The 25,779-nt window shown below is 39.1% G+C and overlaps 1 protein-coding gene across 2 annotated transcripts in view; it reads right to left on the minus strand.

The window, feature by feature from the left end:
* Positions 1-1,249: 1,249 nt before the first annotated feature.
* The window catches only part of chrnb2 (cholinergic receptor, nicotinic, beta 2), a 31,424-nt gene continuing 6,894 nt past the window's right edge, over positions 1,250-25,779 (minus strand). For both annotated transcript variants that reach the window (XM_058747944.1, XM_058747945.1), the window contains exons 2-6: positions 19,191-19,336; positions 18,145-18,189; positions 16,775-16,884; positions 12,344-13,469; positions 1,250-2,159 (exon numbers count right to left, since the gene is read on the minus strand). In XM_058747944.1, the coding sequence (XP_058603927.1) occupies positions 2,007-2,159; positions 12,344-13,469; positions 16,775-16,884; positions 18,145-18,189; positions 19,191-19,336 (1,580 nt within the window). In that variant the 3' untranslated portion in view covers positions 1,250-2,006. The remainder of the gene's footprint in view (positions 2,160-12,343; positions 13,470-16,774; positions 16,885-18,144; positions 18,190-19,190; positions 19,337-25,779) is intronic.

Consider the following 25,779-nt stretch of genomic DNA (forward strand, 5'->3'; position numbering starts at 1 on the left):
TGGATGAAACTGATAGAGAAATCCACACTTAAAGTCTTAACTGCCAGCTAGTGGCCCTTGAGTTCATAAGGGTCAAATATGATATGCAAATAGGAAGAGGGATATGGAGGCTCAATTAGCAGAGGAAATAGCTTGCAATGATATTGCCTCACTTTGCTTTGATGAATTATTACGAGGTTATATATAATACACTACAGTTCAAAAGTTTGGGGTCAGTAAGATTTTTTGAAAGAAATGAATACTTATATTTAGCAAGGATGCATTCAATTTATTAAAAGTCACAGTAAAGACTATTACATTGTTACAAAAAACTATATTTTTCAAATAAATACTGTTCTTTTGAACTTTACATTCATCCCAGCATCTTGAAAGCATGTATTATGGTTTGTACAAAAAAATAAGCCAAAAAAAAAAAAAAAAATGAGTACTTAATCAGCACATTAGAAAGATTTCTTAAAGATCATGTGACACTGAAGACTGGAGTAATGCTGCTGAAAATTCAGCTTTGCCATCACAGGAATAAATTACATTTTAAAATTCGATTCAAATTTATTACTATATTTTGGATCCAATAAATGCAGCCTTGGTGACGAAATGAGGCTTCTAAAATTTTACAGATCCCAAACTTTTAAGTATTTATATCAAATCTGTTAAATGGAGCTGAAAGTACTGTAATTCTGCAAATAAATCATAACCAAATTTGCCAAAACACTTAATAAACAAACAAGAAGCACAGACTCTGGGAATGACAAGTGTTCAAATTATCCTGAGATCTGCTGATTTGCAAACACAGGTTCACTGACTTTTATATCCAGTAAATAATGACATAAAATCAAGGAAGGCAATGAGTCACTGACCAAATGTGTTTTTAAATATGAGAATGGTCATAACCAATGCTTTTGTATTTTCATGAGAAGCTATTATGTGTTTCTGAGGAGGCAGTAATGTGGTGTGAGAGGACTGATGGGAACGGGAGATAGACGAGAAGGACAGAACACAGACAGAAAGGAGATGAAATGCAAGCAAGTATTGGAGGCTTAATAATAGCGCAGTACTGCTCAGAATTTCATCATGACAACGTTTCATGTCAGTTTGGCCTTTCAGTCTCTTAATTTTGAACTCTCAGGTTTTTAAGACTCATCTATCTATGTATTAGCGAGTCTGCCCGACCACTGCAGACCTCTGTAAAGTATTTAGGAGCTAAAGGGACTCATTCAGCTCAGAGCTCATCTGTTCAGTGTTGTCGGGATGAGATTTTTATGGGTGGGAACCCTGTCCTACATCACAGCGGGCCACCTTTTTGGCAAATTCAACTGACTTTACCACCATACCTTCAGTCCTTATAAACAGTCACTGTTTCATATCTCACCAGGCAGCCTCCCTCTTTATGTTGTGTGTTGTCGTAATACAATTCACACATTTATTTTATCAGTAATAACATCAAAGCCCGTTCTGAAAGACTAGACACTTGTGTGTTTGCACAGAAAAGAGAATGTTGTTGCAATACATGGATCATGACAGGCTTCTAGTCCATATAAAATAAAGAAGACCGATGAAAATCTGATAGAAACGTTGTTAAAACTGACAACAAAATTCATCCCTGTCTGACTAGCTTGCACGTACAGGTAACAAACGGAAGTCATGTGACTCTTGAGGAAGCAGACTGCTCGTTTCGGAGCTTGTGGGCGGTGGATGGCTTTCTATTTGCAGAGAAGAGTGCTGATTGGCTGCTGAGCAAAGTAAACAGGTGTCTCCTTTCTCTCCGATTGGCTTGTGTGGTTTTTCACCTAAAAGGAGGGGAAGGTGGACTGGACGAGAGGCCTGAACGAGAATCCTGGACTAAATCCCCACTCTGTGTGATATTCCAAAAAAGGTTCGTATAAACCTAACATTAGTCCAGAGTGACATTTGCCCTCTCCTTCGGCAGACCCCCCCTCCTCCCTTCTCCCTCCCGTCGCAACTGATGGTGGGTAGCGTCCATTGGTGTGGCGGTGGATGGTGGTTAGTCAGCCGGGTGTGTTGGTGATAGTTTTGACTGTGTAGTTTTGGAAAAGAGGCTGAAGGAACATTCCGATCGTGCCAAAGACACACACAAACACAAAGATCCAGAGAAACAGACGATCGATCACCATGGCCACATACTTCCAGTCCTCACTCACCTGTAAAACAAAAAGAACAGCAGATGAAACAAGGAGTGATGGTTGGATTGAGGGATGGGGCAGGGTTGTTATTGACAGCTAGTGGATTAAATGGGTACTGCAGTCCAAATTCTCAACGCTCACGCAGATTGTCTGTTTGAGGACTCGCATGAGGAACAAGCGCAATTGACAATGCTGACGAGCCTCACACACTGTGAGTTGATTTACCCGTTTAAGTATGTGAACTTTGAATGATTCCTAAATATCTGCAAACATATTACGGTATACGGTATAAAAGATAAGTGAAAATGTTAATAAATTCTATAATAGTATATAAGTAATTGAAAATAATACTGGTGTGCCATATGTTTTTAAGTAGAACAGAGGACAAAGAGAAAGACAACAAGGAACAGGGTGAAAAAAATGATCCCCAAAATTCTCCAATTATTTTTATCTGTGATAATTCCAAACCTGTATACTGTTATTTCCATAATTATTTCCTATTCTCTCATTTTCTTTGTTCTCTAAAAAGGACAAAAATGCACCACAAAAGCCACTTTTTGCAAGTTCATATTAATTATGATTAAAATTAAGAATGCTTTTACAATTCCGATTTAATTTATGAATTTATGCTCAGGTGGCATAAACCGATAATACTGCAATTTGAATTTTGAATTCAATGGTCAAACATTAAAATGAATGGGAAAGAAATTTAACATAATTAACAGTGAAAAAAGAAGAATTGTCAAGACAAACTAATGCTGGCTTGAAAGTTTTAGAGTCTGAAGTTTGAAGATTTTATAGGTGTTCAAATAAATTTTCCCAGTTTCCCAGAATTCCATTACCTGTTGAATATCTTTGCCCAGCTCTGGTATAATGTTTGTCAGATAAATGGCAATACAAACTGTGACTGACTCTTGTGCATGTCAGTCTAGCTGCTCTTCCTGTCTAAGTGGGTGGTTCTTGACTAGAATATACTGTAATTTGGACAGACCTTATGACGTTTAGTCTCTGACGACTATAAATGACCATACGTCAGGATGTTAAACCTGGGCCACAGATGCCATATTTGATTTGAGATCCTCAGTAGAGAGGAATGAATAACAACAAATGAATCAGCAAAGAAAAGTGTCCTTTTTGTAACTTGACAGACGTGCTCACCTTGAACTCATCACATTTCAAACAGCTGCATGACTCTTCAGAATTCTCCTTTTGTGTGAAAAGATAGCAGCAAATGGGTTTAGAACGACTGAGAGAGAGAATTTTCATTTTTGGGTGAACTATTCCTTTAAAAAGGCGAAATGTCAAAAAGAGATGAAGATGTCAGATGTAAAAGGGAGACAGGACATAGATGAGTCACACATAAAATGTGGGGGTGGGGTAAAAAAAAGATTGAGAGGTAAACATAAGATGGGAAATTGGATGTGAATGTGTAGGAGTGAGTGAGAGAAGGGAAGAGAGAAGAGGGTGAAGGAAAAGGTTAATGTGAACAGAGACTTCATTCCGCCACAGTGCTCTGATGAGGTGAGACACAGGGGACTTGAACCGTAAGCACGGCAAAGACTGCAAGGGAGTTGGCATGGAGACGCCTTGTTACCATGGGAATGAAACTGTGTGCAGGTCGAGATGATTGACAGAATTACTGAGTGCTGTTAATTTTACCCCATGTTCACTGTGCTCCTGCTCTTAAGGAAAAACCAACTACTCATGCTCACTTACAATATATTATAAAAATATATTGCTGACTGTTCTAACTAAACAATATCATCAAAATAATGTGAAAAGATAAAGAAAAAACTCACTATAAATCTATTAATATCTCTTTGGCACTTAAAACTGACCCATTTAAAAGATAAAATAGTAATTTAAAGGATTGTATGACTCGTAAAAGACAAATAATCAGTGATGGGAATAACGGCGTTACTAACGGCGTTATTTTTTCAGTAACGAGTAATCAAACGAATTACTGTTTCCCCGTTACAACGCCGTTACCGTTACTGACAATAAAATGTGGCGTTACTATAATTTATCATATTATTATAATTTTATTTTTCAGTTTATCTGAATGGACGCACAGTGTAGCTGCAAATAATGCATTTGTATTTTTAGAATAAAATAATAAATTACAAAAATAAAATCATTAAGAATATATTACTGATTTTTAAATAATTTTTGGTATTATTACAAATATTATGTGTGTCGGAACATTTTAATGTAATTGACCCTTCGCAAAGACCCGCCCCTCTTCGTTGCTGTAGCTATATCCGACAAGCCATGCCACTCTCACGCCACACATACATATATAACTCAACATATAGCCATTATTGTCCAAATAACTGGCAACAAAAATGAGTACACCCAAAACTGTGTCCAGAGTGTCAATATTGTGTAGGGGCACCATTGTTATCTAGCACTGCCTTAATCCTCCTGGGCTTGGAATTCACCAGAGCTGCACAGGTTGTTGCTGATATCCTCTTCCACTCCTCCATAATGACATCACGGAGCTATTGGATGTTAGACACATGGTGCTATGTTTTAAAAATATCGACAACACATACAAACACAAACTCTCACCGGTGGCTACTGAGAAGCTACGAGGCCTTTGTTTACTGCTGGAGCCGGACCTCGAGACCGCGGCCTCGCCTACTGACGCTACCCGCACAAGGCGGTGTCGCAAGCGGTGTGAGAGAGGACGTAAGCGCGGAGGTATACGAGCTAGGCTAAGGGCTAACCCCACAAGACCGGCTCTTCCAACACTCATGCTCTCAAACGTTCGCTCTCTGGAAAACAAACTGGACTTAATTCAACTCAGTCGGTCTACACAGCATGAGGCAAGGGATTGTTGTGTGTCTGTTTTCACTGAAACATGGCTAAACGACAACATCCCGGACTCCGCCATTCAGCTGCACGGGCTAACCTGCTACCGAGCGGACAGAGATTCATCATGTCTGTGTGTGTAACAATGCTGTGGTAGTGACAAAACACTGTTCATCACTGGTGGAGTTAAGTGTCGACCATTCTACCAGCCGCGGGAGTTCACGGCCATTGTTATTGTCACGGTCTACATTCCCCCGTGTGCAAACACTAAGGACGCGCTTCGTGAACTGTACAGCGCCATCAGCGAACAACAAACAAATAACCCCGACGGCTTTTTCATCATAGCCGGTGACTTCAACCACGCAAACTTAAAGACAGTTTTGCCAAAGTTCTACCAACATGTGAACTTTGCAACAAGGGGAAATAACACACTGGACTTTGTTTACACAACAGAAAAGTACGCTTACAAAGCCGAACCCCACCCCCACCTCGGGTACTCAGACCACATCTCAAACTTGCCAAACTGGTTCTAAAGCAGATCACGGTATGGCCAGAAAATGCTACCTCAGAACTGCAGGACTGCTTCCAGGACACAGACTGGAACATGTTTAAAGAGGCGGCCACCTACAACAACCACACAGACCTGCAGGAGTACACTGAAACTGTGACTGCTTACATCCAAAAGTGCACTGATGATGTGACAGTCACCAAGACCATCACCACACGTGCCAACCAGAAGCCATGGATGACAGCAGAGGTTCGTGGGCTGCTAAAGACCAGAGATGAAGCTTTCAGATCAGGAGATAAAGCAGCCCTCAAAACAGCAAGAGCCAATCTGTCCCGCAGCATCAAAAATGCAAAACGGTCATATGCTCAAAAAATCAACAATCACTTCACAGACAGCAGAAACACACGCAGTCTGTGGCAAACCATTCAGACCATCACAGACTACAAGCCCCCACCACAGGCCTGTGATGACGACACATCCCTCCCAGATACACTCAACCACTTTTATTCACGGTTTGAAATGCAAAATGACACACCTGCACAAAAACTGCCCACACTTCCCAATGACCAGGCGCTCTGTCTGTCTCCAGCCGACGTAAGGAAGACCCTATCTAGGATCAACCCATGCAAGGCTGCGGGTCCTGACAACATACCTGGCCGTGTACTGAAAGACTGTGCTGAACAGCTGACAGATGTCCTAACAGATATCTTCAACACCTCGCTGAACCAGGCAGTCGTCCCCACATGTCTCAAATCCACAACAATCATACCGGTACCAAAGAAATCACCTGTGTCCTGTCTAAATGACTACCGTCCCATAGCACTGACTCCAATCATGATGAAGTGCTTTGAGAGGTTAGTCATGCACAACATCAAAACCAGCCTCCCCAACACACTCGATCCGCTCCAGTTTGCATACCGTCCAAACCGCTCTACGGACGATGCAATTTCCTCCACCCTCCACCTGGCTCTTACCCACCTAGAAAACAAAGACTCTTATGTTAGAATGCTGTTCATTGACTTCAGCTCAGCATTATTCAGCTCAGCACACAATAATCCCACAACAGCTCATAAATAAACTAAACCTGCTGGGCCTTAAAAACTCCCTCTGCAATTGGATTCTGGACTTTCTAACCGGAAGACCTCAGTCAGCCCGTGTCGGCCACAACACCTCGAGCACTACCACACTGAGCACAGGTGCCCCACAAGGCTGTGTGCTCAGCCCGCTGATCTTCACGCTGCTGACCCACGACTGCACTGCCAAGTCCAGCTCCAACCACATCATCAAGTTCGCTGATGACACAACAGTGGTAGGTCTCATCAGCAACAATGATGAAACGCACTACAGAGAGGAAGTGGCACAGCTGGAGAAATGGTGCGGCACTAACAACCTGACCCTCAATGTGAGTAAGACAAAGGAGGTTGTGATGGACTTCAGGAGAAACTCCGTTGACCACCCCCCACTGACCATCGACAGCTCGCCTGTGGAGAGAGTCAGCAGCACTAAATTCCTGGGGGTGCACATCACAGAGGATCTCACCTGGACCACCAACACCATGTCACTCTCCAAGAAGGCACAACAGCGCCTACACTTTCTCCGCCGGCTGAAAAGAGCAAGTCTCCCTCCACCCATCCTCACCACCTTCTACAGGGGAACCATTTAGAGTGTGCTTACCAGCTGCATCGCTGTCTGGTACGGGAACTGTACTGCAGCAGACCGCAAGACCCTCCAGCGGATAGTGAACACAGCTGCAAGGATCATCGGTGCCCCTCTCCCCTCCATCCTGGAGATTTTCCTCACACGATGCTCCAGCAAAGCCAACAATATCGTGAAGGACTCCACACATCCCTCCCACAGTCTCTTCCAGCTCCTACCATCAGGAAGACGGTACCGGAGCATCAGAGCCCGCTCTGCCAGACTGCTCAACAGCTTTTTCCCCCAGGCTGTGAGAGCCCTGAACTCAAATCACCCCGCCCCTCTCTGAAACCCCATACCTCCTGAAACATGGACCATCTGAAACTTATGGAACTTTTTTTGTGCAATCGAAGTGTGCTACACACAGGTGAGTGAGCCTGTACAAACCACCTGTAGTAGCGCACTCTCCTCCTCTATTGCGCACTGGTCACTTTTCACACACACTGCTGTGTGTATACAAATCCCAAAAAAAGACTCAGTAATATATGTGTTTACATGCTCATGCACCACAAATCATCTTGCACTTTTCCCCAGCCAGCTGCTGACTCACAATGTTTATCTTCGCACACGTACAGTATTTATCTGAAGCACTCGTATAGTTTGTATTTTTTAGTTTATGTATAGGTAAAAAAAAAAAAAAAAAAAAATATATATATATATATAGTCAAAATCTATCAGTAGGATAGTTGTGTATAGGTTTATATTGTTTTACTTCATTGCTGTATGCCTGTATTTATGTAGCACCGTGATCCTGTGAGGCACGACGTTTCGTTCCACTGTATGCCCCGCATGTAGCGGAATGACAATAAAGCGCAACTTGACTTGACTTGACTTCTCCACCTTCCGCTTGAGGATGCCCCACAGGTGTTCAATAGGGTTCAGGTCTGGAGACATACTTGGCCACTCCATCACCTTCACCTTCAGCTTCATCAGCAAGGCAGTTGTCATCTTGGCGGTGTGTTTGGGGTCATTATTATGTTGGAAAACTGCCGTTTGGCCCAGTGTCTGAAGGGAGGGCATCATCTTCTGCTTCAGAATGTCACAGTACATGTTGGAATCCATGTATCCCTCAATGAACCGCAGTTCCCCAGTACCAGCAGCACTCATGCAGCCCCAGACCATTATGCTACCACCACCATGCTTGACTGTAGGCAAGATACAATTTTCTTGGTGCTCCTCACCAGGGCATCACCACACATGCTGGACACCATCAAACAAGTCAAATAAGTTTACCTTTGACTCATCAGACCATAGAACATGGTTCCAGTAATTCATGCTCTTGGCCAGGTTGTCTTCAGCAAACTGTTTGCATGGTTTTTTGTGAGCCAGCTTCAGAAGAGGCTTCCTTCTGGGACGACGGCCATGCAAACTGATTTGTTGGAGTGTGCGGCGTATGGTCTGAGCACTGACAAGCTGACCTTCCACTTCTGCCACCTCTAAAGCAATGCTGGCAGCACTCATGCGTCTGTTTTTTGAAGCCAGCTTCTGCACCTGACGCACAGCACAAGAACTCAACTTCTTTGATCGACCCTTGCGAGGCCTGTTCCAAGTGAAACCCGTCTTGGGAAACCTCTGTATGCCACTGGCCACTGTCCTGTAACTCAGTTTCAAGGTGTTACCAAACTTCTTATAGCCTAGGCCATCTTTGTGGAGAGCAACAATTCTCAAATCCTCAGAGAGTTCTTTGCCATGAGGTGCCATGTTGAACATCCAGTGGTCAGTATGAGAGAATTGTACTCAAAGTACCAAATTTTAACTGCTCTAAAACAAGATAGACAAATTGGTATAGTCCTGTTAAGCAGACAAAAACATGAACATGATGAATAGGACATGTGGCTTTGCATGGTTAAACGACAGATAGCTGTTTTCACGTAGGGTGTACCCACTTTTGTTGCCAGTTATTTAGACATTAATGGCTATATGTTGAGTTATTTTCAGAGGACAGTAAATCTGTACTGCTATACAAGTTGCACATTGACTACTCTAAAATATATCCAAGTTTCATTTCTATAGAATTGTCCCATGAAAAGATCTACTAAAATGATTGCCGAAATGTGAGGGGTGTACTCACTTTTGTGAGATACTGTATGTTCTCACGCAGTGAAAAATACATCGCTGAGCAAAAAGGAAACTGATAACGCACAAACAGACAATACAAAACAGGTTACTTTTGGTATGAAACAAAGTCTCATTTTTAAGAAATTCAAACAATAAATACCGTCTCCATTTTTTAAGCCAAAAAAATAATATAATATGTTTATAGATATTTAGGAAACATGTTATGTTTATATAGCTGTCTCTCTGAAAAATAATTCTATAGCCAGTAATTCTACTCTAAAATGTGCGTTTCGGGCAGATTCCAGGTTGGAATTGCAGTACCCCTTTCAACCGCTAGCTGGCAATATTACATACCGCACAATGCTCTATGAGCAGAGAAACATTAAAACACAGTAAATCAACTCATCAAATTACAGTGCAAGGCTCGTCGCGTGTCCACAATCTGGCAAACCCACGTGAGCATCAAGTCTGAGTAGGAGGAAGCGGGAGAAACGGCTCTCTCCAGTATTTTAAATTTGGACTGCAGGACCCATTTCAACCGCTAGCTGTCGATCTTACATTGTGCACCTATAATGTGACGTGACAGGTCGCTGTAGCGCCTCAGTTCAAGCGGCACGTGAACCAATCATCTTTTCATATTTACTTAAAGCACAAAATAAACACGAATGAACATCAGAAGTATCTTGTTTCAACTGCGGAGAGACGTCAATACACACCATTTTTCAAGTTCAAGTCCACCAACATTTATCTACTCTCGGTCTGGTTTGTTTGTCAGACAAAAATGGCTGATTCTGCATTATGATCAGATCAGGTCAGATTGCCTGTCAATCAAAATCCCTGTGATGGGTCAACTGATTTATCTATTTTAATATGTATGTTCAGTGCTTAATCACCTCAACTTTCTAGAAATAGATCAGTTGGCATCTATCACTTGGCTTGTAAAATGCAAAAAAAAGAAAAAAAAGAAAAAATCACCTCCAGTATCATTCAGCGCGTTTGCTACTCTCATACGTGAGTAATGCTGAGACTCAGACGGTGTTTGACAGAATGGGACTGTAAGCCATTTAAATGCCAACAGTGAGTGTAGTGCTGATGTGTAGCTGTGCTTTGGCTAAAGACCACATCTCTTTTTTTAATGCTTTAGGACTTGCCTGTCAAAGCCTCCACATCAGAGATTATTAAACCACAAGTGTAGAGCTGCATATTGATCTGAGTGTGTCTGTAGGAATGTGTGTAAGCTTTGACTGAGCTTGTAATGAATGTCAAGTTTTGAGTCAGGCCTGGATGTTCTAATGCTTAATTCTGACTTTGTTTTTGATGTAGTTGCCAAAAAATAATTTAACATTTTAATATAATTTAGTAATTAGTGAATAGAACTTTGGCTTGCTTCAGTTCTGCTTCTCTTATATCAGTGTAACACTAGTGAAGCGACCCATCTTTTCATTTTTATAGATACAGATCCAGGTCCAGTTACTGAGTAAGCAAACGAGAAATAGAATCTGGACACTGGTGTTACAGCTACAGTATATGTCCAATTAAAAAAGGCTGCATGGTGATATGTTGTCTGGATGACTATGACAAACTTCATTTTATTTATATTGTGATCATGATTACTGATTGGGTTAATAAACTTTACATTAAAATGCAGCACTTATTTTGAGTATGACAGCTGCATACCATAGTCTTTAAGCAGGCTACACATCAAAAACAAACTGAAAACTGCCTTCCTGATTTAATGTGCTGTTGATTTATTGTAAATCTAATTAAAATTAGTCTTCTTAGCAGCATGACAGGCTGGTAGACTAATGAAACACCTCTGATTCACCACATAAAAAATGCAAGTTCTGCCATCATGTTACTTACCTTCATGTCATTACAAACGCACAAGACTTTCATTCATCTTCTAAACAGAAATGAAAGTATTTTGAAGGAAACATGATAAATTTTTAGTACCTCTACTTAAAGGGTTAGTTCACCCAAAAATTAAACTTCTGTCATTAGTCACTCACCCTCATGTCGTTCCAAAGACCTTCATTCATCTTCGGAACACAAATTAAGATATTTTTGATGAAATCTGAGAGCTTTCTGTCCCTGCATAGACAGCAACACAACTATCACGTTCAAGGCCCAGAAACATATAGTAGAGACATTTTTAAAACAGTCCATGTGACATCTGTGATTCAACTGTAATGTTATGAAGCTATGAGAATACTTTTTGTGTGCAAAGAAAACAAAAATAACGAATTTATTCAACAATGTCTTCTCTTCCGTGTCAGTCTTTGTCGTGTGTTCACATGTCATTTGTGTTGCTGTCTAAGGGAGGGTCAGAAAGCTTAATTTGTGTTCTGAAGTTGAACGAAAGTCTTACGGGTTTGGAACGACATGAGGATGAATAATTAATGACAGAAGTTTCATTTTTGGGTGCATTAACTCTTTAAAGTCAATTCCAAAACTTTTATGCTTTAAAATGTTCATGAAAATGTCTCTTAAGGGACATGATCACTTTATATGATGAGCAGATTTACTTCAGGCTTTTATTCACATACAAACATTGATCAACCCACATACAATAAATATACTGTAGTCAACCGAAGCTTAACCACATTTGATTAATGTGTGAGAACAAACCTAACGGGTCAAATCTGCATTGACTTTCTATGGAAGGACAGACATTTCTGGTTTCATTGAAAATATTTCATTTGTTTTGAAGATGAGCGAAGGTCTTACAGTTTTAGGACAACATGGGTGAGTAATTGATGACATAATTTTCATTTTTGAGTGAAGTACAGTACAGCATGCCTTCAAATTTAATGGTATAATTGGCACTTATTCTGATTATCAAAGCATGCCATGATCATACTGCAATCATAATTACAGGAGTAATATCATTTTAGCTTCTTAGCAATGAAGTTATTTAGTTTGAAAAAAAGGAAATGTTTTCATCTCATATTTCTAGTTTGAGTCATCAAGCTGGTTGTCGGTGGCACTACTCTATAATTTAAGACACAACAATGAATGGGAAGTATTATTTAAACTATGACAGCTATGAATGATAGCATGCTATTGATGCTAATGTGAAAACACTCATTCGCACATTTAGATATGATTATGAAACAGAATGACTCACACTACGGTCGTCGTCCTCGCTCTTCATGTGGTTTGCGATGAAGCGGACCCCATCTACAGCCTCCTCGAACCCTGGGCAGGCCTGGGCCAGCAGAGCCTGGGTGAGGACTGTAGGGGGCTGCTGCTGCTTCCCCTGAGGTAGAGCAGAGCTTTGCAATGGATTTGAACCTCCTTCCCTGGCCTCTCTCCCACCTTCCCTTATCCCGTTTAGTCCATCTGTCGACCCCCCTCCGCCACCCAACTCTGCCCCAAACTGTTTAACTGAGGCCCGGTTCACATAGCACGTGCACGCCTCATTGTTCTCTTTGCTCCCTGACGAAGAGCCGCCCAGGCCCAAACCCGCCATGAGCCCAGCAGCAAGACCCGCTCGCCCACCTTCCTGCTGTTCATTGGCACGCCGGCGTTGGCGCAAACGCTGACGCTCGCTGCTGTTGCGCGGCTGCCGCATGAAGAGCAAAGCAGGTAACTTATTGAGGAACACCAACTTCACCCATGGAGGCATGGTGTGTGTGGTGGGCGACCGGTGATGCACGTTCAGCACGCAAACACTTGTCACAATGGAGAACGTGACCAGCACCATGGTGAACATCAGATACTTCCCAACCAGAGGGACGTCGAGAGATGTGGGCGGCACGATTTTGGAGATCAGCAGCAGGAACACAGTTAGGGCCAGTAGCACTGAGATACAGAGCGTCATCTTCTCCCCGCAGTCTGACGGAAGGTAGAAGACCAAGATGGCCAGCGAAGTGATGAGGACGCAAGGAATGATGAGGTTGATGGTGTAGAAGAGGGGTTTGCGCCGGATGATGAAGTCATAAGTGATGTCTACGTAGGTTGGGTCCGAGGGGTTCTCGTTTCGACGGCCAGGCAGAGCGATTATGTCCCACTCGCCGCTGGGCGTGAAATCATCCATGCTAGCCACGTCCGCGCGCAGAACCAGGTCCACTTCTGTGCGGTCGTAGGTCCATGAGCGGAAGCTCAACGTGCAGTTCTGCTGGTCAAAGGGGAAGTGCTTCACCTCAATTTTACAGGCACTCTTATATATCGCTGGTGGCAGCCAGAAGACACTTCCATCGTAGGAGATGACGGCATTGGAGTAGAAAGACACCTCATACATGCCGTCAGCACTGATGGGGAAGGAGATAGAGAGGTTATGATATGGTTTATACTTCAAAGTAAGCTTCATCAATAGCATTTGTGGCATAATGTTGACTATCACATAACATAATTTAGGATCAATTGCTGGGACTGATTGCTGAGTTCAACTGATCCTCCATCCCCCTGCTGGACTGGATTCACACTGTGTTTTTGGTTCAGAACCATCAGCGTTTCTGCAGGTCCTTAAAGGGTTAGTTCACCCCAAAATGAAAATTCTGTCATTAATTTCTCACCCTCATGTCGTTCCAAACCCGTAAGACCTTCGTTCATCTTCTGAACGCAAATTAAGATTTTTTGATGGAATCTGAGAGCTCTCTGGCCCTCCATAGACAGCAACGCAACTGTAATGTTCCCAGGTCCAGAAACGTGGTAAGGACATCGGTAAAACAGTCCATGTGACATCAGTGCCTCAACTTCAATTTTGCGAAGCTATGAGAATACTTTTTGTGCACAAAGAAAACAATAATAATGACTTTATTCAACAATTTTTCTCCCCCGAGTTACTGTCTTCTGCCATTTTGGAGAGTATCACAACGCATATGCACGCTTTACCCTAAGCGTAAACAATGCTGATTACACCGATTACGTTCATGCATGCACTTTCCCCCTCTAATGTAAACAACGCTGATTACGTTCTTGGGTATTCTCCAAAATGGCAGAAGAAGGAAAAGAATTGTTAAATAAATTATTATTTTTGTTTTCTTTGTGCACAAAAAGTATTCTCGTAGCTTCGCAAAATTAAAGTTGAGCCACTGATGACACATGGACTGTTTTACCGATGTCCTTACTATGTTTCTGGACCTGGGAACATTACATAATCAAAAAATATCTTAATTTGTGTTCCAAAGATGAACGAAGGTCTTACGGGTTTGGAACGACATGAGCGTGAGTAATTAATGACAGAATTTAAAACCCTTTAAAAAGTCTTAAATTTAGTTGTATCAAATTTAAGGCCATAAAAAGTCTTAAGTGCTTCAAGAAAGTCTAAATTATGATTTAAGAGGTCTTAAATTTGGGGACGTAAAGACAAGAATTGCGATTTGGCTAAATGTGAAAAACTTCAAAAGGCTATAATTTCGTTGGATTAACATGATCACGGCTTGTTTCAAAGTCAGGTGGTACGCTGCTTTTTGTACTGGGGAAACTGCTATATTTCTGCCATTCAGAAAGCGCCACCTGCTGGCAGGGAATGAATGTGCACTTTCAATAAGCTTATCTGCTGAAAATCAACCCGTTTTTATGCTGCAAACACGAGTTGTAAATGTGAACTGGTGGATCAGCAAGAAGATAATGCATTATAAAAATCTAAGGAATTAAGACATTAAAATAAGTAATTTAATTTTTGTTTTTGTGAAAAGCTGTATCTGAACTGTAGGCTAAATCATGTTTTTTACAGTCATTTTACAGTTTAATATGTTACCTTAGACATTTCCCTACCCCACTCATATGGTATTCATTTTATTTGTGCAGGTCTTACAAAAGGTCTTAAAAAGTCTTAAATTTGAGCTTAAAAGTCCTGCAGATACCCTGGAATGTTTGTGTCACCACACTCTCAGAAATAAAGGTACAAAAGCTGTCACTGGGGCGGTACCTTTTCAAAAGGTACATGTTTGTACCTAAAAGGTCAATTTTGGTACCTTAAAGATGCATATTAGTACTTAGTGTACATATTTGAACTTAATGGGTACAAAAGTGTATCTTTTGAAAAGGTACCGCCCCAGTGACAGCTTTTGTACCTTTATTTCTGAGAGTGCAGAGTAGCAGCTATTTGCCCCTTTTGCTAGGAAATGATTATGCAGGAGAAGACGGCAAAATGAATGGATAGCCTACAGTTGATTGCTTCTAAAGCACCAACACATAACGGCTCATGTGTCTATTTGTCACAAATGTAATGCAGTTTCAAAAGAACGCGGGAGTCAATTTCTGCTGAAGGTGAGTGGAAATGAGATATAAATTCTCTCTGCTTGCAGCACTTCAGTAATGCTTGTCAGGAAAGTGAGAAAACACATAATACACAGTTTGACCAATTCATATGTCATCAATAGTTATTCACTTCTGTGATTTAAAACAATTGCACATTCACATCAGAAATTAACTGCACCAAAGTTTGCATACTGTATCCCAGACCATCCCTTAGACAGATTTGGGTATGGTTCAGAAGTTCAGAAAACAGCAATCACATTATCCAAATGAACCAAACTCTGATGTCAATTGAAACTAGGTGCACACCAAAAGTGCAAGTGTGAATGCCCGCTTAGACTCATCACTTGTAATTTTTTTAATGGCACAAATTAATACAGTAACATAAAAAGCAGCCACATTCATTTATTTATTTTTCTTTAAAAGGTTTACTATTATTGAAGTAAAACTGTCAAAATTGTCCTTTTCCAGGTGGGACTACTTTTCTAGTTGGATAAACTTTTGGTTATGTATTACTGATATAATTTGTAGATAGAGATTGCTTTATGTAAACAGTGCTTTACAGATTTACAGTTTTGTAACTTCAGTTTCTGGTATCATTGCACATACAGTATTGCGTGAATGTTTGCGAGTTTACGTAATCATGACAGCAGACATTTAAACTTGTACATTTAAAAGATGGCACTTTGTATTCAAAGGATACACTTTATCAGCTTGTGCATTTGCTACAGTATGAATCAAACCCAAATGTTACCTAGACAAGTTAAAGCACACAAGTCACATGGCGAGATATTGTGCAGCCTTACATATAATGATTACATCATTTGGCTATACTTTTAATACAGTGTATTTTAATATTGACTGCCTGACCCTGTTCACTTCAAATGTAAGTGCCTTATGTAACTGTTTAGTTCAAGCATTTGGTGCAGACACATCACATTTGCTAGGTACATAATCCAGAAAATATCATAACAATAGTAGATAATGGAACTTGAATCTACTGAGAGCAGTTTGGGCCTGTTTGTGGGTGTCTCTGCACAGAGTTTATGAATGATACATAAAGACAAACACAGGAGGGAGGCTGGTGTTAATTAGGTTGAATTTAAAACATCTTCCACTGACAGTGAGAGAGGAGGAACATGCTTTATTTACAGTGAGGTCATGTAATGTGACACGAGAACACCGCTAATGAGACAAAGATTGATAAGCAGGGATGTTATCTACCCTCTAATGACAGAGGAAAGGTATGGGTGATGGAAAGAAAGGATCAGATATGATAAAGACAGTGATAAACTGACTAGATAAGTACGGTAAAAACACAAGAGCCAAAAATGGGATGATCTTTGAGACTTACTTGTTGTAAAGAACAACATCAGGTAACCAAATATGTTTGGAGGGAAGACGGACCTTCTTCATGCCATCAAACTCATCTGGGTTCCATGTTAGCCGGTAGTCCTGCCACTCCTGAGGACAAAGTGAAAATAAATAACCATGGTGGACTCGAGAGGCTATGATCCCTGGAGAAAGCAATCCATTAGGGTTTCCATTCATCTCAATGGCAGAATAAACAGATTCTTTTGAATGGCTGTTAATGGAGAGAGAAGTGTTTTGCAGCCAGATAATGTAGTTACAACACCTACTAGCACAAGTTTGCACAAGATAAAAGTGATATACGCTATCAATTGTTTGGCCTTTTCCCCTACATTTTCCTCTTCACGTTATAAAACAGCCATTTCTCATTGACCTGTGAACAGGAGGTGTAACCAATTCCACATGCTGTTAAGATCATGTGCATCTGTCACACACACCACTGCTCTCAGTCAATTAGCAGTATATTTAGCGTATGTATAAATGATCTGTCAGTTTTCATTACTAATAGAAATGTCCTAATAAACTAGATTAGAAGATTAGAAATAATTACTTGAGGCCATAAATGCTGACAGATTAAACAGACTGCAAATGAGAGCTGTCAAAAGGCGTAGCCAAGCTAATAGTAGTCATATTAACACTCACAAAAAGAATGATAAATGTCTAATGATGGTCATTTAATACACTTCCTTTTGGGTTTGACCAGATAGTGACCACTAATGTAATTATACTACATTTTTTACTCTGACACGCCAATCACACACACACACACACACACACACACACACACACACTGGCTAGGAAAGACACACACGGTGGCAAAGTTTTGTGGGTAACCTGTCCTGACAGCAGCAATAACTCCTGCCAACTGACATCTATGGTCATAGTGACCATGAGCAGATGATTCAGAGAGGGAGTGACAGAAAGATGAAGAACGAGAGAGAAAAAAGATGTGTAAGAGAGTACTGTATCTGTACAAACAGATTTTCATGGGTTGTTTTGTCTGTAATAACAGCTTGTGAGATACTGATTATGTAAACAAACTCAGTTTGAGATTTCAGTTCAAACTGAGAGTGAATATTTTGCATATTCACACTCTTAACCACGTTTGTTTGTTTTTTAATTATGGCAGGAGATTTTTAATGATTGGTACCTGTTGATGTTAGGTATTTAATTGTGAATGCACACTTAAAGTTAAATAGTTCAAGTTAAAAAATAAATGATTTAATAATAGTTATGTAAGCTTTAATAGAAATCAATGGAACATCAACTACAATGACAGAAAAACAAATGTTTGTCTGTGAAAACAGTACATGTGGATAAAATGGGTCATAAATAATACAAGTATTGACTGACCTGTGTAAGCCAGACATTGGTGGTCATGATCTGTTCTCTTTCATGCTGTGTAAAAGAAAAAGAAAAAAAAAAAACAGACAGAGAAATGTTAAAAGTTGATACATATAGCAAATTAAATACAACTTAATAATAAAAATAAATTATATGATTTTTTTTTAATTCCAGCATTTATTAAATATATTGTTGTTATTATTATTATAGATAATATAATGTAATATAATAATAACACCAAGCAGACAGAGAAAAGTAAAAATAAAGGCAAATTGCACAATTTAATGTAAATAATAAAAATAATTCTGTTTTTGAACAACACATTTAAGTAAATTATATAGTTTTATTCATTCCTGTATTTATTTGTTCATCATTTCATGGTTTAATATCTCTTTTTATTGACTTTAAGGCTACATTCTTGAGCATAATGTTTCTTTTATGGATCAAGGATGTTAAGAAGCCCCTGCCTGCTCTCCAGTGATGAATTACACAGGAATGACAACGCTTTCCTCCAGCTTTCAGCCCAGGTAAGTGAGCTGTTGATTTACAGTGCATTACAAGGATGAAGGAAGCATGTAATCGGCTGACAGCGGAGCGGTTAGCATAGAATGATGAGTGGTCAGTAAGCATGGGTAATTTGCTGCACCTGTGGGAAGAGAGCTGGCCATTTCCTGTTGTCCATACTCGCTTCTTACAGCATACTGACATCATTTTACTCTAAAAATCATGCTAATACAGGAGCCTCTAAGCCTAACTGCATTATGTCACAGCTCCATTTTAGGCCCAAGTAGGCTTACTGAGCTAAGATACATAATACCACACTAAAAACCGACCAAATTGGAAAACAGAAGAGATGTTGAATAGACAAGAGGGTTTCATTAAATGCTCTGTCTCTGTCATGGATGACATATTTGGTTGAACTCTTCTGAAGGGAACTAGTGTTATGAGTAAGTGAAGTACAATTCATAGGGAGGCACAGCATGCCCAAAAAACCTTTCTTCACATGCATATTGTATATAAATATGAGAGGACAATATGTAAACATGTCCACTGACCACACTGATGAGCTGAGCCAGCGAGACCATCAGCTGCACTGTCACCAGTTCTGAGCCATTAGTCGCTGGTCGGATCAGTTTGTTGTAGTGGGCTGGATTAAGAAGATGCTCCACCAGTCTCTCTTCTGTATCTGCCCCATCACTGCCTGTAAGAGATGTAGAGCACCATAGATCAATACGCATCCCACATTTCAAAAAGATTCCCATTTTTGGAAGTGGCATCTGCTGTGTAGTTTTGTTTAAACCTAAGGCACAGCTGCAAAACACAGAAAACCTCCTCTCTGGAGAACAGCTTGGATTTATAAAACAGAAATGCAACTTTTCATGGAAACCAAAGAAAAAAAAATAAATTAAATTAAAAATAAAATGATATACATATTGCAGTTTTATCTGGCCACTAAAAACTGTTCACATTAACTGTTTAATGTTTATTTCAAGTAACAAAAATGTGTTTTTATGGTTTTAGTTTTAGTTAACTATGATAAAAGGTGCTGCACTTTAGTAAACAGAAAAGCAGCTTTCAGCCTTTGGCAGGACTGCAGAAAAGCACTGCCTCAAATCTCTTTTATTTTTGCGAGTGACAGGCAAACACCCATCATTGCGTGCTTATAAAACCCTTGCCGCATGCTTGCTTCATGCAATTGACTAATAGCACCCACAGATCAATCCAGTGAGATGGCTTTATTCATCAAATCAAGTAAAAGCTGTTTTCCCCACATGAGTCTATTAGTTACATAGGGCACATTCCTTTGTATGATAATCTTCATACTACCACAACAAAGAACATAACATATTTGTAATCTTTACTAGATACAATATATAATGACTCTGTATATAACAAGCAAGTCATATAATATTCTCTTTCGTATTGCACTGAGAGATGGTCTCCACTCCACCCATCTTCTTGTTTTCCTTTTCTCAGGGTCAGCATAATAAATTTCTGTCTCTGACACTCTCACTAACTACTCATCCATCCTGTCCTCTGTCTCTGTCTCCCTCTCTTATTGGCTTGTTCTTGCCGCTCTTGTTGTGTTCAGTGGACAGGAAAGATGTTTCTATGGCACAGATCAATGAAGACTCTAATCACACACCATAAACTCTCTCTTTCTCCTCTGTGCTGATGTCCACCTGCACATAGAGTTCTCTAAATCTCTCTGTCTATTTAAACGCAGTATCCCTTTTCTGCTCAGTTTCCCTTCTTTTATTACTCCTGTCTTAAAGGGGTCATGACATGAGCAATTAAATTTTCCTTAAATTTTTTTTTATATGTATGAGATCTTCTTTGTACTATTAAAGTACAAAAATAACAATTCTGTCTTTAATTACTCACCATCATGTCATTTCAAACCTGTAAGACCTTTGTTTATCTTTGGAACACAAATTAAGATATTTTTGATGACATTCAAGAACTCAAGGATATTTTAAGGAATCACCTTTTGAACAGAATAATTTGTCTAATTTTATTTTGTGGAGTATATATCTGCTTTAACTTCATTAGAGCAGAAATCAATAAAAAATAAAGTAAAAAATGAAAATTATATGATAGCTTTTATTTAAAAATCTGCAAAGGATATGTAAACAGTTGAGAAGAACTATACATTGGCTTAGTGGATAGAGTAAATGTGTGCAAAGATGCTTAAAACTGATCAAAAGTAGTAGCCACAAGAATAAGAACCAAGAACTTAAGAACCAAATCAGCACGATTTCTGAAGGACCATGTGACACTGAAGACTGGAGTAATGATGCTGAAAACAGAAGTGTACTTTGCAAAAGATGAGTGCAGAGTCGAATTTTACACAGACTGACAAAAATGAATTATTTTTTTTATTATTATTAATTATAATAGTTAATTAATTTTAGTAGAACTGGGCATACTTTGTCTGATCCAGAATCATAATACACAAAGCAAGGTTCATATAGAAAAGATTCACTGAGTTTGGCGTGGAAGATCTTGACTGGCCTTCACAAAGCCTGAACACCACATATCTGAGATGAATTAAGATCACAACTGCATTTAAATAGGAACAGACCCCTGCATCAACGTTCCATCATCAAGTATGAAGCTTTCCCTGAGGACTGAAAGCTAATATAACAGCAAACAGAGGACCAACCCCTTATTTATGTCCATGGTTTTGAAACGACTGTTAATGTTCAGCATATGCTGCTAAAACTATCCTCATTTCCTTTTCTCTCTCTTTCCTTTCATCATTGTCCATGCTCTTTTCTCTAAGTCCATCCATCCTTTCCTCTCTCTCTCCTCTTTAAGACAATATTGTGCGGGGTTGTGTTGAGGCAGATGGTATTTTAATAAATCAGCATGTTTTCTCTTCTTCTTTGATCCTCTCTCTGTGTGTTTGCAGTGCTATATAAAGCCAAGCAGTGGGATGCTGTCTTCTCCAGCTCTCTCTATAAGTGCTTATAATGTTTCCTTGCGCTTTGGCTTGTGTAGAGAAATATATTGTAGGGGAGACAAGGGGCAATTCTGACATCCTTTACATTTTCCTTAACTCACAGACTAAACTACAAATTTACATGCCAAAGTAGACAGTACCATATATATCAAAGCAAATAATCACGTTATTATTTGAAATAATATAAATAATATCTCTGTTTTTACTACATTATATTGATCCTGCATTTTAAGAACACATAGTATCTTTCAGTCATTATAACATTTAACAAATAACCTAGAAATAAAACAGATCATCCCAAAATATTACAGGTCTCAGATTTTTTTAGATAAAAAATAATTTTTTGCTCAAAAAGTATCAATTTTCACAATTTATTGTTATAAATTCCTCACAAAATGAAATGATTGCAATAATTTTTCCAACATTTTTCTTTCAAGAGATAGTCACCCCCATAATTTACTCACACTGTATATATATATATATATATATATATATACAGTGCCCTCCACTAATATTGGCACCCTTGATAAATATGAGCAAAGACGGCTGTGAAAATAAATCTGCATTGTTTATCCTTTTGATCTTTCACTCAAAAAATTCACAAAATTCTAACCTATCATTGAAGTAAAACAATTGAAAGTGGGGAGAAAATCTCACGATGAAATAAATGTTTTTCTCCAATTAATGTTGGCCACAATTATTGGCACCCCTAGAAATTCTTATAAGTAAAATATCTCTGAAGTATATTCCCATTCATATTTCAATTTTTAAGCACATCAGGGTGACTAGGAACATGAAATTGTCCAGCCATGACTTCCTGTTCCACAGGATTATAAATGTGAGGAACACAAAGGCCAAATTATCTTAATCATCCATCACAATGAGTAAAACCTAAGAATATAGTTCTGATGTGCAGAACAATATTGTTGAGCATCACAAAATAGAAAGTGGCTGTAAGAAAAGAGTTAAAGCATTGAAAATCCCCATTAACACCATCAGTGCAATAATTAAGAGGTTCCAATCAACTAAAGATGTTAAATATCTGCCTGGAAGAGGACGTGTGTCTATATCGTCCTAATGCACGGTGAGAAGGAGAGTTTGAGTGGCCAAAGACTCTTCAAAGATCACAGCTGGAGAATTGTAGAGATCAGTTGAGTCTTGGGGTCAGAAACCTAAAAAAAGAAAAATATATCAAATATCCCCTACATCACCACATGTTGTTTGGGAGGGTTTCAAGGAAAATTCTCCTCACTCATCCAAAAACAAACTCCAGCAATTTCAGTCAGACACGACTGGAACTTCAAATGGCACTGGCTTCTATGGTCAGATGAAACTGAGCTTTTTGGCAGCAAACCCACCAGATGAGTTTAGTACAAACAGGAATAAAAAAAAAAGTACCCCATGTCCAAGGTTAAATATACTGCTGGATCTTTAATATTGTGGGCTTGTTTTTCTGCCAGAGGTCCTGGACATCTTGTTCAGACACATGGCATCATGGATTCTATCAAATACCAACACATAAAAAAACTAAACCTGACTGCCTCTGTTAGAAATCTTATAATGGGCCGTGTTTGGATCTTCCACCAGGACAACAATCCAAAACAAACATCAAAATAAACACAAAAATGGGTCACTGAGCACAAAACAAATCTTTTACCATGGCTGTCCCTGTCCTCTGACCTGAACCCTATAGAAAATGAGTGGTGTGAACTGAAGAGAAGAAGTACTAACATGGAGCCGTGAATCTGAAGGATCTGGAGAGATTCTGTATGAAGAAAATGGTCTCTGATCTCTTGCCAGGTGTTCTCCAAACTCTTCAGGCATTATAGGAGAAAACTCAGAGCTGTTACCCTGGGAAAAGGACATTGCAATAATTGGGTGCCAATAATTGTGGCCAACATGAACTAGAGAAAGCATTTATTTCACAATGAGATTTTCTCCCCACTTTCAATTGTTTTACTTCAATGATAGGTTGGAATTTTGTGAATTTTTTGAATGAAAGATAAAAAGGATAAACAATGCAGATTTATTTTCACAGCTGCCTTTGCTCATATTTATCAAGGGTGCCAATATTAGTGGAGGGCACTGTATATATATATATATATATATATATATATGTGTATATGTATATGTATATGTAAGTATATGTGTTACAAGTACATACATAAACACACACACACACACACACACACACACACACACACAAACACATACCATGGATATAAATGGGAACCAAAATGTTTTTTTTTTACCAACATTCTTCAAAATATATATTTTTTTTGTTTGGCAGAAGAAGAAAAAGAAATTCACAGCATGAGGATAAATAAATAACCAATGGCAAAATATTCATTTTTGGGTGAACTATCCCTTTAGGTTAGTTCGCATACACACATACATGTTCACTCATGCACGTACTAGATAGTATTTTAATTCATGAATTACATGATTCTGGTCAAAGAGTACATTCCAATGCCAACATACAAAATGTGAATGTACACAGCTGAATGTCATACAGTACATTCAGCTGTGAATAGCTGATAAACATCACCGTCACAAAACAAGACTCTCCATTCAGGCTATTATACATATATATATTTGTGCTGTATTTATTTGCTGCATTTCTGCAGTACATGCCTTCGGAGAAAAAGAAATAGAGAAGTCGATTCAGGAGGAATAGGACGATGTGTTTTAGACAGATGCTTAGAGCTGATGGTATTGATTTGAGCATCTAAAGCACACTCATAACGGTGAAAGCTTCCAAAGACAGGCCAAACAAATTGCTGGCCATAGAAAGCTATTGTGTTACCGCACATCGCATTGCATCACACGTAACGCATCCATTCCACAAGGACACGAGGGGAGTCGGCTTCATAAACTCATCTGGCTGACATTGTCTCCTTTACAGGATAATCCTGCCTGACAATATGTCCTCAAATTCTACCTCTCAGAATATGGTTTTGATGCCACTTTTTTGTTTACCACCAGACTTAGAAACAGCTAAAATCATAATGTTATTTCAGAATGTCATTATGTCATAAGAATCACTACATATGTAGACTGTTCTTTCATTTTGTGCAATAAAACTGCATTAGCATTGCTGATTGATGCATGAAATGTTGTAATCACAGCATTTGTGCAAATCACTATATATATTGAAGTCTTGGAGAGAAAGATCAGCCTTTAAGCAGTTCAACAACACTCTTATTCAGCTTTGAACGCACAGTGCCCTCTTTAAATGTGCTGTAAAAGGATCGATAGCACTCTGAACCTGTTTTATTGTTATGCTTCCCTTCATACATTGTGTGCTGTTTCTGGGTCTGGCTTTCTTCTGTACCATCACTATATGCTCCATAGACACAAAATGGTTCTGAAAATTGAGTGTTTACAATTAGTCCAGCTTGTGTTGGCAGGTTTATGTCTGGTTGATTTGGAATGGCTTGTCTGAGCTTGTTTGTGCTCATCTAAAAGGAACATTGGCTTGGCAACACATGGGCACATCTGGATTAAAAACAGCAGCTCGTCAGAAATTAATACACCTGGCCATCGAGGCCCTGTAGTCCTAGAGCTTTGTTTAAATATTTCAAGTAAAGAAATGCATTTATTATTATAAAGTGTTAATCACCAAAAAATAGTTTCACGAAAAAAAGGTTTATTTTGCTTCAACAATGAATAATGCATATTTGCATAAAAATAGATTTTTGTATTTAAATGTATTAGATTCCATGAGATTCTCTCAAATCATTTTTTTAAAGTGATTTTGATAAATATGTGATCTAATATTCTTTAATTAATCTATACAGTATCTGTTTTTAAGTTGTTCCTCATGAAATAAATGATAAAGCTCTACTGTTAGTAAAAGCCTTGCCATCCAAAAAGCTAAAGGTTAAAAAGCCTCTTTTTCTCTCCACATTACTTGCTTGCTTTCTCTGTCTCTGTTGCTGTCTCTGTCCCCAAGGAAAATTCTTGACATCTCAAGCACATCATAGTCCATCTTTCTCTACAAATAATCTGGGGATGTGTTTTGCCTGATGACAAAATATAACGAACAAAGGTCAACGCAGAATAAATAAGGTAACGATTTATGAATATTCATAAGATCTTTGCTGAATCATAGTTCTGCGCTTTTTACCTCACATAACACGACAATTCATGTTTTCTTTCTAAATCATAAAAAAGTG

Source organism: Onychostoma macrolepis, chromosome 16 (assembly GCF_012432095.1).
Source record: "Onychostoma macrolepis isolate SWU-2019 chromosome 16, ASM1243209v1, whole genome shotgun sequence".
Classification (NCBI taxonomy): Eukaryota; Metazoa; Chordata; class Actinopteri; order Cypriniformes; family Cyprinidae; genus Onychostoma; species Onychostoma macrolepis.